At 41.8% G+C, this 16,293-nt stretch overlaps 2 protein-coding genes across 5 annotated transcripts; one reads left to right on the top strand and one right to left on the bottom strand.

Moving 5' to 3' along the window:
* Positions 1 to 4,718: 4,718 nt before the first annotated feature.
* On the top strand, positions 4,719 to 8,325 carry LOC112293395 (putative transporter C405.03c). Its single transcript, XM_024542721.3, has 8 exons — positions 4,719 to 5,249; positions 5,817 to 6,221; positions 6,385 to 6,602; positions 6,878 to 6,948; positions 7,078 to 7,179; positions 7,389 to 7,506; positions 7,640 to 7,775; positions 7,934 to 8,325. The coding sequence occupies exons 1-8, from the start codon at positions 5,169 to 5,171 to the stop codon at positions 7,994 to 7,996; spliced, it is 1,194 nt and encodes a 397-aa protein (XP_024398489.1). The 5' UTR covers positions 4,719 to 5,168; the 3' UTR covers positions 7,997 to 8,325.
* Positions 8,326 to 8,399: 74 nt separating this feature from the next.
* LOC112293394 (uncharacterized) lies at positions 8,400 to 13,877 on the bottom strand. Of its 4 annotated transcripts, none has more exons than XM_024542717.2 (3): positions 13,720 to 13,877; positions 12,941 to 13,525; positions 8,400 to 12,400 (listed from the first exon to the last, which is right to left on the bottom strand). In XM_024542717.2, exon 3 carries the CDS (start codon positions 12,365 to 12,367, stop codon positions 8,492 to 8,494), a length of 3,876 nt encoding a protein of 1,291 aa, XP_024398485.1. In that variant the 5' UTR covers positions 12,368 to 12,400; positions 12,941 to 13,525; positions 13,720 to 13,877; the 3' UTR covers positions 8,400 to 8,491. The 4 variants fall into 4 exon arrangements, with proteins under 4 accessions (XP_024398485.1, XP_024398488.1, XP_024398487.1 ...); XM_024542720.3 differs by having other exon boundaries at positions 13,729 to 13,866; XM_024542719.3 differs by having other exon boundaries at positions 13,631 to 13,724.
* Positions 13,878 to 16,293: the final 2,416 nt, after the last annotated feature.

The raw sequence follows: 16,293 nt of genomic DNA on the forward strand, positions 1-16,293 counted from the left end.
CAAAAGTTCATGCTTGGTTGGAAATTGAAGGCGTAGGACACTATCGTTGATTACAAGGACCAATGAACTACTTGTCGCACGAACAACAATGGGAGTATATTGCAGATATTATGCGACAAATTTTTAACTTCTTACGATGGTACTAACTTGTAATAGGAGTATTTTTCGGAGACCTTGAAGCTAAAGGGAGGGGGGTGATGTCAAGAACATATATTAGGAAGTTGTAGAAGATTCTAGAAGGTTTTAGAGAAGCTTTGTAGTTTGTGGAAGCTACTTGAGAAGCTTCCTAACTCATAAAAGCTGTTTAAGAAGCTTCCTAGTTTGTGGAAGGTACTTGAGAAGCTTTCTAGCTGGTAGTATATGTAGGAGTTGAGATTGAGGGGATCCTTAGTCTCAACAATACATCTCTTGGAGCTTTAGCTCACCTCTTTAGTGTTATTCTTGTACTCATATGATTAATCTAATTCTTGCCAATTCTTCTTGAGCTTCTTGTTTCCAGTTAGTATTTTAAATTCGTGACATCTTGATGGTGATTTTATTGAATCCTTCATAATCAACATACATCCACAATGATCCATCTTTTTCTTCACAAATAAAATTGGAGCTCCTACTAGAGATTTGGAATGGCATATGAAATTCTTAGCCAAATTCTCTTCAATATACTCCTAGAATTCATCCAATTCATTTTAAGATAAATTATAGATTGGTCCAAATGGCAGTTGTGCTCTTTCTTGAAGGTCAATTGACCAGTCATAGGAATGATGTTTCGAAAGAGTATTCCCATTTTTCTTCTCAAATACATCTTAAAAATCTTAATATTGGCTTGAAATGCCACTTGAAGTCTTTCTATCAGTAGAAACAAGTATGGCATAAATGACACAAGGTGATCATTTTTTTGCAGCATGCAAGAAAGCTCTTGTATCTACAAATATAGATTTAATTGTACTAGACTTATGAATTTCTATTTGATTAACTATGCTCTTAGTTATACTTTCAAAAAAGTCAAGACTATAAGAAGTCTAATCTATTTTAGGATTATATTTTTCTAGCAATGATAAACCTAAAATGATTGGATTAGAGGGAGATCTAATAATATTAAATATTATAAAGCTACTATAACCATTAGTTGCTACTTCTATAGGAAGGATTTCATGAGTAACATCTCTTGAAGATAATAGACGACCATCTATGACTTCTACATGAACAGGTTTAGTTTTCTTCACTAAAAGTATGTTATGTCTTTTAGTAAATTCTTCACCTAAAAAACATGCTGAGGCTCTTGAATCTAACAAGGTAGAGGCTTTGTAATGTTTAGGTCCTAGAATAATATTTAATGTAAAATATAGAAAGGATTCTAAGGAGAGAATAGGACCTTCACTACGTGTTGTACAAGGTTCCAGCCGCACAATCCCTATTATAACTGGACAAATTTGTTTTCCGACATGCTATCTTCTTTGATTGCCGTACTCTTCATTTATAGTTACATCTTTTCTTTGGGCAATGTTGAGTAGTGTGCTTAGATTTTTGACAATATAAGCACAATCCTTCTTGACAACGATGAGTCTTTTTTTGCTCAATAAGAGGTTTGAAACGTACTGCATCAATTTACATATCCTCTATTTTTGAATATATGTATGTATAAGATATTGGTATTGCCATTGAATTATAGTAATGTTGAGGTCCACTTGTACGGTTCTCAGATCAAAATTCAAAAAGGCGATTGTCGCACTTCATAGCAAAGTCAATTGCTTGACTCAATGTTTGAGGATCAGGTAAGTTGACCATTAATTTTTTTACCTCATATTGTAATCCATAGAGAAATTGGCTAACAAGTGCAGCATCATCCTACATGATATTAGTTGCAAGTTGTCAAAATTGTGAAGCATACAATTTGACTGATTCATTGCTTTGTCGCAAAGTACGAATCTTATTGGTTGCAACACAAATTGCATCATGTTCTCCATACATGGATCGAAACTCCGCCAAAGAAGCCTCTAGATTATCCAATATCGGATCTCGTCGTTCAAGAAAAGATGAAAACCATGATAGTGCTAAACCTAAAAAAAGCATACTAATGAATCTAACTTGTAATCCTGGAGTTGGATAGCTTTGAAGTTGAAGTTGAATCACAAATTATACTTGATTGATAAATCGTCTAAATTTTGATCTGGTACTATCAAACTTCTTAGGTAGGGTAATTCTAGGTTCTCTAACACTAGAAGGATGTTCCATTATAGGAGAAGGGACATGATTTGATGCAGATGTTGAAGCAGCTCCAATCATTTCTATATCTTCACTTCCTGCTAATCTTGTTGCTCCTTGTGGTGGTAAATTGAGTTGATGCATCACAAGTATTAACTCTCTCAATTATTCTTACATTTGTGCCATTACACTCTTCATTTCACCAAGTTCTACCATGATAACACTTAGGAAAAAAAAAAAAAAAAAAAAAAAAAATGTATAATATCACTCAAGACAAATAGATGAAAGGACTTGAAAACAAAAAAAATACTAAGGACAATATCAGTTTAGAAGAAGGTAATCCGCAATTTCTAATATGCTTATGTCTTATGAAGAGAAAGGGGTAATCTACTCTTAATGAAGATTAAACAAAGCTTTGATATTGTAAGTATACTCTTGTCAATCTATCAAAGACAAGAATTGGATAAAGACAAATAAACAAGTGAGATTTCTCTCAAAAAAAGATGACAAAATAGAAATAACTCAATATGTATATTAAAAAAGAAACTCGAATGGCTATTGCCAAAAGACAAGAAAACTAGAGACCCTTGAAACTAGACTAGAAGCAAGAAAAGAGTTGACAAGAGTGAAGAGGGCTTCACTCTTGTTTCTATATATACTATTTAACTAGGGGCTACATGGCGATGTTCTATAGGACGTGCAATATATGTTGACTTTGTAGGACACATGCCTTAACTTACAAGGCAAGTTTTTCTACATGTGGGCTACATAATTACTTTGGTCTTCAAGCTAACAACATGTGTGGCACATGGCCAACTTGTTGACCACATTTCTAATCCAAAAAGTTAATTAAAGATACCTATAAAGTCAAAGTAGCATCTATAAAGCTTCTAGGAAGCTTTCATAACAAATATTATAGAATTAACTTATTTTTACCTACTTTTACTTACTTCTACATATTTATATATGTAATTATTGGCTTACATGCGTATGTCTGTGACACAAGGAGCAAATTTATAGTCACTAATTGTGAGTGGAATATTTTGGAAATTTTATAAGTAAATCAAGCAAAATAGAATTTACTCTATTTGATGAGAATACAAGTATGGAAATATTTTTTAAACATGTTTTTAAAGATGGATCCTTTTATATACTACATTTATATGAATTCTCTGAAGAAGTATTTAAAGCTTATGCTAGACATCCTATAACTTCAAAAATTATAGGTTCTTCTTTAAATAGACAAGCAAGACTTCATGTATAGAAGCAAACTTTATAAAGACTAAAAAGAGCTAATATATGTTTAGATAATAAAGACCTTTTGACAAGGCTAAAGCGAAGTTTTGGAGACCTTAGAAAAGAAGAAAAGACAATTTTTTTTGGATTTGACATGTTTATTTTTGTAAAGTTACATGGCTTTAGGACATTGATCAAGATGCTACTTTCTAATTTTATAAAAATAAGTTTGAAAATTATAAAAAAAAATCATTATAACTTTAAAAAATAATTTATTTATCAAAGTAGATAAATTTGGAGAATATGCTAGTGTCGCCTTGGATGTGTTTCCGAATGTGGCTTGATTTGATTGTTTAGCAGATCATGGTGTTGTGAAGCATTGAACAATTGCTAACCGCATGAATATGCGACTTGTAGAGGTTCTTCAGCTCTTGGATATGTGCAAGCCTTTGTCGAGGCATATGCTGATAGGATAGGAATGTGAAGGTAATGAAGCTCGAGTTTGATGTTTTGTAATGTACAGGAAAAGGACACCAAGTATGAAGATGGCAGCTCAAACCTTGATCTCCATGAATGTTGGCGTCCCGAAAGAAGCAGCGGATCACCTTCGAATGATGAATCATGCATTGCGACATGCCAATACCGAGTATGAAGAGGCAACTCAAACCTTAATCTCCATGATGCAATCCAATGCTGGTCTCTCAACAGCATATCAGTAATCATGCATATTCTATAGAATATGAATACGGAATATGCATAGACTATGGAATTTTTGGAGGTAGACATTCAATTCAAATCGAAGATGCAACTTGAATTGAGACCTAGAACGGAGTGCGAAGGACCCCAATCAAGACCTGGAGGCGGCGTTCGATGAGACCTCGGGGGAAAGAGCATCCGTCCACCTATCACCGCTTCCCTATCCCATACCCGCACCCTACAATAGGCAACAATGGAGCTCATCTTTGTGCTTGACGATGAGGGAAAGAAAAAGAAAAAAGAAAAAAGAAAAAACACACCGAGCCTTTCGAGTAATAATGAATTATTTTCGAAGTTAGTAACCGAGATTCAGTTAAGTTCGAATTTCAACGGCTAAGATGCAATATGTAGTTCATGCCATTCGGAACTGGATATGGACTCAAGACCAACGGTAGGTCCCCTGTCGACCAGGTCGGCGACCGGTGGTCACTACCTTCGGACCCATCGTCATTCGGGGTCAGGTGGGATTCGCCGAAGGGTTGTAGCAGCGCGAGCTCTACCACACCAGACCCATTGCTCGCATCCCCGTTTCCCTCGGTTTGCTCCGTTTTGGCTGCGGGTTCGCCTCCTAGGCTGCCTCTGAGCCACTCGTGAACCTTGAGTTTGGTTCTTGCCGCGTTTCGTTGCATTTTGCGGCGTTGAGGGAGGTCACCCGTGGCGTTTGGTCGGTCCGGGAGGTGTAACCCTAGCCATTCGGTGTTTTTGACAGATCTGTACGTGGGATTTGCTCCGGTAGGGTGTGGTGGAAGGGAATCTGGGGTTGGGAGCGAGGAGTTCGTTCGTGGCGATGCGTTTGTGGTTGGTTTTGTGGCTTTTGTGATTTTATAGGGGTTTAGCCGGAGGTTTTGTTGTGATCTGGGTTCCAGGAAGGGAGATTGAGGGGAGGAGTGCGCGTTTGTGGACGTAGTGGTGGAGGATCCAGCGGGTTGTGAATTTGCACAAGCAAGAGAGGGCTGATAGCCAGGACGTCGACAATGGGGTGGCGATATAAGGCCGGCTTAGTTCTGATCGCTTCCGTTGTTTTGATATGGGTCACCTCAGCCGAGGTTACGCAGGTTCGTGGTCCAGATGCCTCTCATGCATGTGTGTATTCGATATTTTTTCCGTTGGGTAGACATGAAACGAGCAAATGTTTCAGTTTCACGTTACGCGATTATCCCTTGTAATGAAGTTATCCAGAGAGATTTTCAATTTCTTTTCACTTCAAATGTTATTTTCCTTCCAGATCTAATCGTTAGATTTTTCTTGAGATTTTACAAATGCTTACAAATTTTTAAACCTCCTACTGCTATCTTGGTCATATTTGGTGAAAATAATTTTCGTGAATTCAGCTCAAGTAATCTAGCTCCTGTAATTTTCAAGTTTGCCGGTGGCAGGATCTTTGCATTGTTTGGTACATTGAGAATTAGTGAAAAGGAACCTTAAGCAGGACTTGAGCGGTAGACTAGAGTTTCGTTGAATCAAGTAGGAAGTGGGCTCGTCAATGTTGTCGAAACGTCTGCTTTATGTCATGTGCAAATTGTATTACTTGTTAATAGGATCTTCAGTCATAGTATTTTCAACGTAGCTTCAAATCAAACACTTTCTGTTGATTTAAAATGAGGGATGGGAATGTATCGCAGAGCATTTTTGAAGCCTACAAGCATCCCTTCGTGCTCACCTACTTAGGGGCCTCGTTATTAGTTATCTACCTACCTGTGTCGTACTTGAAGGATTACATTTGTGACCACTACCAAAGAAAAAACAAATTGAAACCCAAGAACTCAAATGCCCATGGGATTAGACTGTCTTCCTTGCCGGGATCGCCTATGCGGTCAAATGGCGTGCACAAGAATTCCGAGATCGATCTTGAGAAGATGGTCCTCATGAAGGAGATAAACTCTGAGAAACAAGATCCCCAGTCCATCCACCCCTTTTTGACCAAGGCTAGCAGCAGTTTAGACGAATTTAAGGATGAAATTGTCTTTACAACCTGGGAAATAGCGAAGATCAGCATGATCATGGCCCCTCTTTGGGTTATAACCGAGGTATGAAACTTGCGAAACCTCAAATCCACCAACCACTCTTGCATGTACGATTGGTTGAAGATCTGAATGTTGCAATTGCAAAAGGAATCCGAATGCGTCTTACTTGTTAATGAACTGCCCGTCTTCTGGTCATCGTCTGAATCGGCTAGTGATTGTGTTGCAGTACTTGTCCAACGCGGCATTGGCCCTTACAAGTGTGGCTAGCACCACAATTTTGTCATCAACAGCAGGGCTTTTTACTCTCCTATTTGGAGTGCTTTTTGGCCAGGAATCCCTCAACCTTGCTAAGGTTGTTGCAGTGCTAGTCAGCATTACTGGAGTGGCCATGACTACTTTGGGCAAGACTTGGTCGACGAACGACAGCAGCGAGTCTTTGAATGAGTAAGTTTCTATCCTGTCAGAGATGATTACTTTCAATACTAATTCGCACCAGGATCCATGTGGCCGTTACACTGGCATAATCTTCCGATTTCGTTGGTTTGATGGAGTGAAACTATTACGTTCCTACAGTTTGTGAAGATATATTTCTGTTGCCCACGATGAGACGGGTCATGCAGTTTATTTTATGTTCATGGAGCTGACGAATCATTGCTCAACTTCTTGAGCGTGTAGGTTTTGCACAAAGAGTAACAATGTATGTTAGTGGTATGTGACAGTCTTGATCAACATTCTTTGGCAGGAGATTTCCTTGGTCTTCTCTCAGCTGTCATGTATGGTCTGTTTACAGGTACATGTCCAGAAACTGCAAATTCTGTCGAACCTACGTTGTCCAGCTTGACATAAACTTTGTTTGCACACTGTATCGAGCAAAAAGTTAAAGCCCAAGGTTTTCGTTATCTTATGTTTGCATCTGCAGTGATGTTAAAGAAGTATGGAGGGGAGGAGGGCCATGGTGTTGACATGCAAAAAATGTTCGGCTTCATTGGGCTCTTCACTCTCATAGGCGCTTGGTGGTGCAGTAAGTACATTACGATTTTGATGCTTTCTGTCGAGTTACTTAAAAAATTTAGGGGATTTTCATCCTCTCCAACTTCCACTTCAAACCATCGTTGCAGGTCTTCAATGTCTTCTGGCTTTTCTTTGGATTGGAAAAGCTTGCTGCATTACAATGTTGGTGTGTGCATTTGTACTGATGTTTTTATCTATGATCGATGGTTGGGTGTGTAGTTTACCCTCTACACGCATTCGGGCTTGAACCTGCATTTAGCGTCCCAACCTCCTTGAAAGTAGATGAGGTTGTTTTGGCGAACGGCTTCGTTGGAAGCGTTCTTTCAGATTATTTTTGGTATTACTCCTCTCCTTCAGAATTGGTCGCATCATTTATTATTGCTACATGGGTACTCAAACGCTTATATATCCTCATGTGCTGCGGAGGAATAAGTTGTGTACAATAACATGAGACGATGGTTACTGTGCAGGGCCATGTCTGTTGTATGGACGAACCCTCTTGTCGCAACCCTCGGCATGTCCTTGACTATCCCACTAGCTATGATGGCCGACATGGTGGTGCATGGACGCCATTATTCTTTCATCTACATCCTGGGTTCTGCTCAGGTTCGACTCACTTCTCTTCTAGGCTTCTCCATTAGTGAAATTTCTAGCTAACATTCACTGCTCTTCATGTATCCTATACAAGAAGACTTTAGTTTGTGGGGTGTATATTCAGGTCATGCCAAGGAACTGACCTTTCACGGCTGTCGTCACTCCTGCAGGTGTTTGCGGGCTTTGTGATCGCCAATCTAACCGAACGGTTTTCCCACAAGCTGGGAGTGTAAAATAGTGAGGTTCTACTCCAATTACAATTCATTCTTTGTAGGTGCAATAAGCTGTCCTCAGACACTAATGCTTGCCTGAGAGATAGTTGTAGGCCAGACTCATTTCGTGTTCATATCTTCACCATTGAAGCCCGCCTTGTAATACACGAATGTACGCAAATACACACTTTCAGAGACGTGACAATGGATTGAGTAGTGCACCTGGAATCTCAAAGCAGGCATTTAATTATCTCTCAAATTGAGTAGAAAAGTTTCTTAAACCAGTAGCATATTTTATCCTCTGTTGGAAACTGATATAATTACAATTTATTTGAAAATATGACTGGTAATGATATGTAGGCCTAAATAAACAGAATGAAAAGTTCTGACTACTTATATGCATTCATTGAACAGATAATCGCAGTGACAGGAAAAAAATTATGTGGGTTTGTTGTCTGTTGCAATATCGTACAAGAGTAGACTTGTTTGTGCCTTACTGAAAATCGTGTCATTATATCAGCCAGACATGTTTGCATACTTCTTCTGACTACCTCTAAGTATCCTTCGAACCGCATCTGCGTCTGTACGTGCTGACCTACCAAAGCTGTGCGCGTCGACGACAACCATGTCGTCGTCGTCGCTGCTGTCTGCGGGCCTGTTCTTGCTCACCTTGAATGCGAACTTCTGTGGCCACGAGAACAGACTCCCAGAACAAAACGGCAACGAGGTCGCTATTCTCTGCCGTCGGCGGCCTTTAGGAGGCCGTTCAACGGTGCCCCACCCCGATTTCGTTGATCTCCCCTGAGCAGTTGAACTCTCGTATCGGCAACTCCACCGTCGTCTAGATGTCATAATAGATGGACCGTCCTCTTCATGAACTTGCCAGCTATTCGCGTTGGAAGGTTTGGCCTCATGATTTGCACCACCACGCGGAAGAGGAACCTGAAGCGGAGACAGCTTAGACTTCCGGTCTGAGTTCGATGTTGGGATCGGGAATTCTGTCACCAGGTCGGGTGCGAAGTTGACATGGCGCTTAGGAGCCGGCTTCGGAGGAAGAGGGCTCTGCCTTTCAGAAGAAACACCTCTGGAGAGGCTTGCGACGAAAACATCTGAAGATTTCTCTTGAAACCTTAGGCGCCGTGATGTGGAAGTGTCTCTCTTCGTAGGGCTACGAACAGGAGTTGAATTGGCGCTGTGGAGCTGGCTGGGGATGAGTGGTACCCAGGCCTTCTGATTTGTAGGTCTTACACCTGCCTGTGGTGTTGTGAGGCCTGCCATTTCCGAATCCTCCAAGCGCACATCTGGTGCTGGTGCGATCGTTACTATGTTAGGTTCTTCACGTGACGATGAAAGTTTCATCGCCGATGCCTCTCTGCGAACCACTGGTACTGTTGCGATCATGTCTGTGTTAGGTGGTTTCTTACTTTCTTGAGGTGACGACGAAAGTATCGTCGCCGATGCCTCTCTGCACGCCTCTGGTACAGCGGTGACCTTGTGTTCATCGGGTCTCGGACTTTCTTGAGGTGTCTGGGGACTTGCCATTGCTGAAACCTGCTTGCGTACCTTCAGTACTGTTGTAACCACGTATTCATTAGATCTCCTCGGACTTTCTTGAGGTGTCCGAGGGCTTGCCGTTGCTGAAATCTGCTTGCGAACCTTCAGTACTGTTGCGATCATGTCTTTACTAGGCCTTTTCGGACTTTGTTGAGGCGTCCGGGGGCTTGCCATTGCCGAAATCTGCTTCTGCACCTCCAGCACTGCTGTGATCATGTCTTCACTAAGTCTCCTCGGACTTTCTTGAGGCGTCTGGGGGTTTGCATTCGCCGAAACCTGCTTACACGCCCGCAGTGCTGCTGTGATTAGAACTTCATTCTTATTTTTGAAATCAAGGGGGAAAAGGAATTCCAAGTCCGTGTCGTCTAATTCATCAAGCCATGGCTCCCGTTGATTTGCATCTCGAAAGCATCGCAACTCAGGAGAACTTGAAGGGTACCGATCTTCGTTAACTAGGGTCGCAGTATCAGGAGCGTCATCTCGATCCTCATCTGACGACGTCACTCCCATTTCCCCGGTCACGTTGTATTGAAACGTAGAAAATGGCTGTTGTCTGTACCCGGTTTTTGGCGGAGACTCCACCTCTGAAGACTCGTATTTATATTTATATAAGTATGTGCACGAAGAGTCCCAAGGCGGACGAGTCTTCAATCGCGTCTCGCAGCTTCCTCTCGCGCGTCGCGTAAAATGGGAGACATCCTCCGGCTCCTGGGACAGCACTGACCGGGGAGATTTGCTGCGCATCGACGCTTCTTCATGAGCCTGGCCTAAGTCGGAAAACTTGTCATGGAACGGGGACAGGTTCCATTGAAATGGCTCAGGGTCGTCTGAGAATAAAGACAGAGGCGAAAGTCTGCACGTGAAAGATGACGGAGAATGATAATCAGGCTGCGACTCGTCTCTACACTTCCGGACATCCAAATCCACATTGGCCGTTGCTCTTCTAAGACCCAGATCGAAGGTTTTGAGATTCAGGAAAGCTTCAAAGTTTGGTGGAGAAGACTTGGCTTGGTCAGTTGTGATATTCTTATCATCCTCCAAGGATTCGTCTATGCCTTTATCGCGAGGTTTGGAAAGCCTGCGTCCTGAGCTAGCTAGAATCGATTTTACATCTATAGTCTTCGCGTACTCATCGGCAGGAATTTCAACGTCCTGTGAGGTTCCAATATCAAGATCCTGAAAATTCGAAGAGGCTAAAGTCAGCTTTCGTTCAGGAGGAGACTCTCGCTTCCATCGCCGAAATGAAAGACCTTGATTATCCGACTCTATCAGTTTCGACGAGGAGCTCCTTGATACTTTTCCCTTCTTCACAGCCGTAGTTCCCACTACTTTCACTACCAATTTCGGCAGGTTCGGAAGTTCTGTATTATTCGAGTAAGGTGATTCCGTCGAAGCACAATCCCCTTGCATCTTTTCCATCATTGGGCTTGAAAAAGACGGTAGAGGTGACAGAGACTGCATAGATGACTTCTCCATAACGGGGCTTGACAGAGATGGCATAGGGGATAGACTTGGAAGGCACGACGTCTCCATCGCGGGGCTTGAGAGAGACGGCAAAGGTGACACACTTGGAAGAGACGACTTCTCCATGACGGGGCTAGAGAAAGATGGTAGAGGAGATGGAGATTGTGGAGATGAATTTGATATCACAGAGCTAGGCAAAGATTGTGAAGGTGATGGAGACATAAGGGATGACTTCTCCATCATAGGGCTGGACAAAGATGGTAAAGGTGACAGAGATTGTGGAGAGGACCTCTCCATCATAGGGCTCGACAGAGATGGTATAGGTGATAGAGTTGGCTTGCCCAGACCATGAAGAGCTACACTTCCACACTCCAAGTTCGAATTCTCCGATGCTACAATTGGCGCCTCATAATCTCGCGATCCCTCCCTTTTTGACTCATCTGGTTGCTCAATACGTAGTTGTGTAACCCTCACTGTCTCTCGACCAGAGTATTGCGGCGCAACCTCTCCAGCTTCTACTTTCTTCGTAGATGGCTTTCGCTCTTTCATGGATTCACTCTCCTCTATCCTTTCCAATTCTTGCAAAAACCTTTCGAAGGCCTCGTTTGTTTTTGGTAGACGCTCTACATTGATAACATTCCTCCCAATTTCCTCACAAGACTCCCTCGATGGCTCTCTAGGCTCGGCATCACTTGTGCTTGCGTCTGCATCTGAGAGTCTGTACTCTTGCAACTCCTGGGCCACTTCCAACGGGTGGTGTTGAACTCTACTTGATAACAGTGGTGATCCAAGCTTCGACCTCAAGCTAACTGTCGTCATTCTCGACGTCACCTCTGTTACAGTCACGGTCTTATCTATTTGCGCCACACCCGACATCCAGAACGACCATTCTTGATCCAAACCCTGCTCTTCCAAACCTAACTTTCGCAACACACGCACCGCTCTCTCTTGCAAAGCCGACCTAATTTGGAGCTGATCTTGCGAACCAAGAGACGTTGCACCACTTTCAGGCGACCTCAACAATAGAGGATTCAGAGGCTCCATGTAAAGGTCTGGGGGTAGATCCTCCATAGAAATCCTGCGTCTTCTTCTAGCTTTCGATTTCACATTCGACGCGGCAGGTATCATGCTGGTATTGCCATTCTTAATCTCAGAGATAGCTTGAGTCTGATTACTAACACCATAGTCACAGATTGTAGTATCATTCAGATGCCCATTGCCGTTGCTGAGATGATCTCTGTGAAGCTCCTTGTGTCTCTCCACGGGCTTGGGCGGGAGATACTCATCCTCCAGCGAGAGCTCCACAAGCTCTACATTTCCTGCTGGCCGATGGGGCATCACGAACGTAGAGCTAACAAGTCCTGCAAGATACATCTTGCCTGCTCTAGTTTAATGGCTAACGTTACCCTGCAACAAAATTCATCAGTTCAGGCGCACGAACACAGTCAAACTTCGCTGCAATGAATTCTACACACCATGTCCAGAACATAATTGCTACAGACAGTCGGAAGAAGTCACTAGCTACTTCCACGTACTATCGTTTCTCCTCCTGCAGCACAACTCGCGGACTAGTGGTCACATTGTGAGACTTGAATACAACGTCCAGAAAAGAAGACGTTTGCAATTCATGAAAATTAGGGAATACTTTGAAGGCATTTGGTTGATCAGTCACATGTTTCGACTCGGTAAGTAAGGAGGCCTGCACGCAAGATTTAAAAAGGAAGAGGGATTCAGACAGCACCCTGCTGACATCGTGACCTAGTTCGACTTGCGATCAATCTCCAAATCCGGAGCTGGGCATTGCGAAAGACATTGCCTTGCGTAACAATTCAACATGGAAGCTTGATGCTATCGCAGCACTCGCTACTGAGCTATCAGCTGTCGGAAGGGCGTGTTTCACAACTGAGATGAATGGTTCAAGTTATAGATTCATGTTGGTGAGCTCACCTCGGTCAGTGGACATCAAAACTTGGTGCCAAAACAATCGTCCTTCCTTGGAATCCAACACGTCGCGTGCACCGCGTCAATCGAACCTTGCCAGTGCCGCACGTAAGCTCGTACCAAAACTGCTGCTAAGATTGTAGACGTCCTTCTGTACAAGACTCCTCCTCCAAACTTTGAGATCTCAAACCTTCGCACACTTGTATCTACCCCTGCCGCTATCAATACTGATCCAGCGTTTCACGAATTCTCAAACACAAGCTACGTTCTCGCGAAACTTTTCTTCTCCAGATCATTTTACTGTTCTTACTTCTGTGCGAATATCTTCGCCCAAAATCAAAGTGAATTATGCTACACGAGTGAAGTCACGATGAGATAAAATGGTCGTGGAAACTCTCGTCCTGCTACGCTTCCGCTTGCAATACACTTCCAAGAGCCGCGGCGCTCTTATTCGCACTAGAATCCATGCCGAAGCTCTCATGTCTTACTCCTGTCCTCTACACTACTAGTCTTGTACCCCCTACCAATCTCTCCAGTCACTGTCCAGATCTGACCAGCTCATGTCCCACAACACGCGTCGCCCGCCTCCTCCTTCAAGCTCCAAGCCACTCAATTCAGAAACGCATTCATCCACAAACAAACATACTAACAAAACAAAACACAACAACAACAATTCCACTACACTGGGAACCCTACCAAAAACACAAACATCATAAGCCACTGATTGCGTCTCAATTCAAAAATGGATCCATCAACCCCTCGATCTACGGCTTCCTGAGCTCAACCTGTTCCACCTGAAGGAACGAAATCCGCGTCGCGGCGTCCAAGTCAGAGTGCACAGCATCAGCACCACAAGGTCGAAGGGCAGCGTCAACGAAGTGTGGACGAAGGCGCCGGGGGGTGTTGAACGAGCCATCGTCCTAAGTTTAGAGTGCCGTGCCAGTGGCTTGATCCCCCACCCCACCATCACCCCTCCAAACTTGGGGTTTTAGGGCAAGCGGGGTGCTCCCGAGGGCGCCACGCCGACATTTCTGAAACTTCGTTCTACCCATTGTTCGCTCGCATCCTGCTAAACTTGGCTTGCTCCACCACGGAAAACGCACACAGCTAGTTGTTATCTAGGTCTCTGGCTAAAATCTGGATCCACGTTGTCTTCATCACATAATTATAACCCTAAGCAACATTCACTTACAAACCAAGATTTTAATTTACTTCTTGATTTATTCATCGATTAACGATAAGTTGTTGCAACATTTGACATGATCGATTTGAGTGTGTGTAAATTTTTATATTTTTTTTAAATAAAAAAATAGAAGTATTACATTTCAACTCATCAACCCATCTTTCTGATTTTGTTTATTTGGTAACTTGAAAACCTTCTTATATTTGTATGTAAGCACTTGGTTCTCATTTTATGTTTGAGTGTGGTTTTATTTTTAGGGAATTGTTAAAGTGACCCAAGTATTTACTAAAATCAACCATCCTAACCATCATCAAAAGTTTCTCAATTACTAGATATGCATTGGTCAAAAATCAATGAAAAAGTGGTTGGATCCTTAATGAATGATGATGGGTAGGTTGATTTAGTAAATGTTTGAGTCACTTTAACAATTCCCTATTTTAATTATTCATTATTCACTATTCACACATGATTAAAAAAACGAAAAAATAGAAATATAAAATGTCGTGTTACAACATGTGAGTGAAAGCCAAGATAAGATCAACAAAATCAAAAACTTACTATTCTACCTTCTTTCTTTCTTTCTTTCTATTTTATTCTTATTTTTATTTTTTATAGATGTGTTACAATGCTGAGGTTTAGAACTGTTGAGAATGTTTAGTAAAACACAAGAGTAATAGTAAGTCATACACACACACAAGAATAGTAGTAAGTCATATACACAAGACGGTTTCTAAGAAGAGAGAGCTTCACACATAAAAATCTATTCATCTGGTTCTGCCTTGTATACAAGAAGAGAAAAGAGGAGAGGATAAATAGTACTTCTCCACTAGATTCTAAATACTATAGCTATGGTATTTACTATAGTCTACAATGAATATTATGGAGAATGCCGATGTTAGGGACATAGTTCTTAGACCTTTCTAGAGACAAGTTTCTAGAACCTTCTAGAAAGAAGTCTCTAGAAACTTCCAGAAGATTCCTTGAATATTCTCTTAGAATATTCTTTAAAGATTCCCTAAAGATTCTTTGAAGATTCCCTAAAGATTCTTTGAAGATTCCCTAAAGATTCCTTTAGAAGGCTCTAGAAGATTCTTAGAATATTCTAGTAGATTCTAGAAAGTTACTTGAGAAGCTTCCTAGCTCTTGGGTAGTTGCTCGAGAAGCTTCATAGTTCTTGGGAAGCTTCTTGATGCGCTTCCTTAGAACCATAGGCCAGTAGTATATATAGGAGTCGAGGCTGAAGAGTTCTTCAGTCTCGACAACACATCTCTTGAAGCTCTAGCTCAATTCTCTTGGCGTTGCTCTTGTACTCATCTAATAATCTAGTTCTTGTCATTTCTTCTTGAACTTCTTGTTTAGATTTCTTGTTTGTATTTTTGGTCCGTGACAGTTTGTCGAGACTACCTTTATCTTAATATCAGAGCTGAATCCTTCTTGTTTGAGAGCGGATTACCCCTCTTCTTGAAGGTATTCTAGCACTTTAGGAGTTGCGGATTACCTTCCTCTAAACTGATATTTTCTCAATCACAATATCAGAGCTTAGTTCTTTGAGGCAGAGAGTGGACTACCCCTTTCCTTGGAGATACTTGAGCATTCTAAGGATTGCGGATTATCCTCTCTTAGACTAATATTAATTCCTTCTTTTTGTTTAGCATAGCTAGTAAAAAAGACTGTTAACATCGATTTCAGAGCTTTGCCTTCTTGATAGAGTGCGGATTACCCCTCTTCTCGAAAGCATTGAGGCATTTTTAGAGGTTGCGGATTACCCTCCTCTAAAATTGAAATCGTTTAGTATTTTTTTTCCCTTTTTTCCGAGTAGGTTTTAGTGACAGGTAGTGCTACAATTTTCTCCAAGAGACTTAGCAATTTCTTCTTCTCTCAAAATTTTAATCCATCTATTCTCTAAATATGGAAGTAGACCAGGTCATAGACAGTGCATCTCCACAAGTAGACAATAGAGTGGCAACTCTTGCAGATCTTCAAGCTCTTATGAATAGTGTACGAAAGGAGATTGCATTTCTTCGCAATCCAAGTAAAGAACCTCAAATTGATCTAGTGACCGAAGAAGATAGACGTGAAATTCATAGCCTACAACAAGAGATTATTCGACTGAGAGAAGCAAGACATGTGTCACATACGACCCCTATGGATACTTCAAGGATTAGTACGAAAGAAC

This window comes from Physcomitrium patens, chromosome 16 (assembly GCF_059467195.1).
Source record: "Physcomitrium patens ecotype Gransden chromosome 16, ASM5946719v1, whole genome shotgun sequence".
Classification (NCBI taxonomy): Eukaryota; Viridiplantae; Streptophyta; class Bryopsida; order Funariales; family Funariaceae; genus Physcomitrium; species Physcomitrium patens.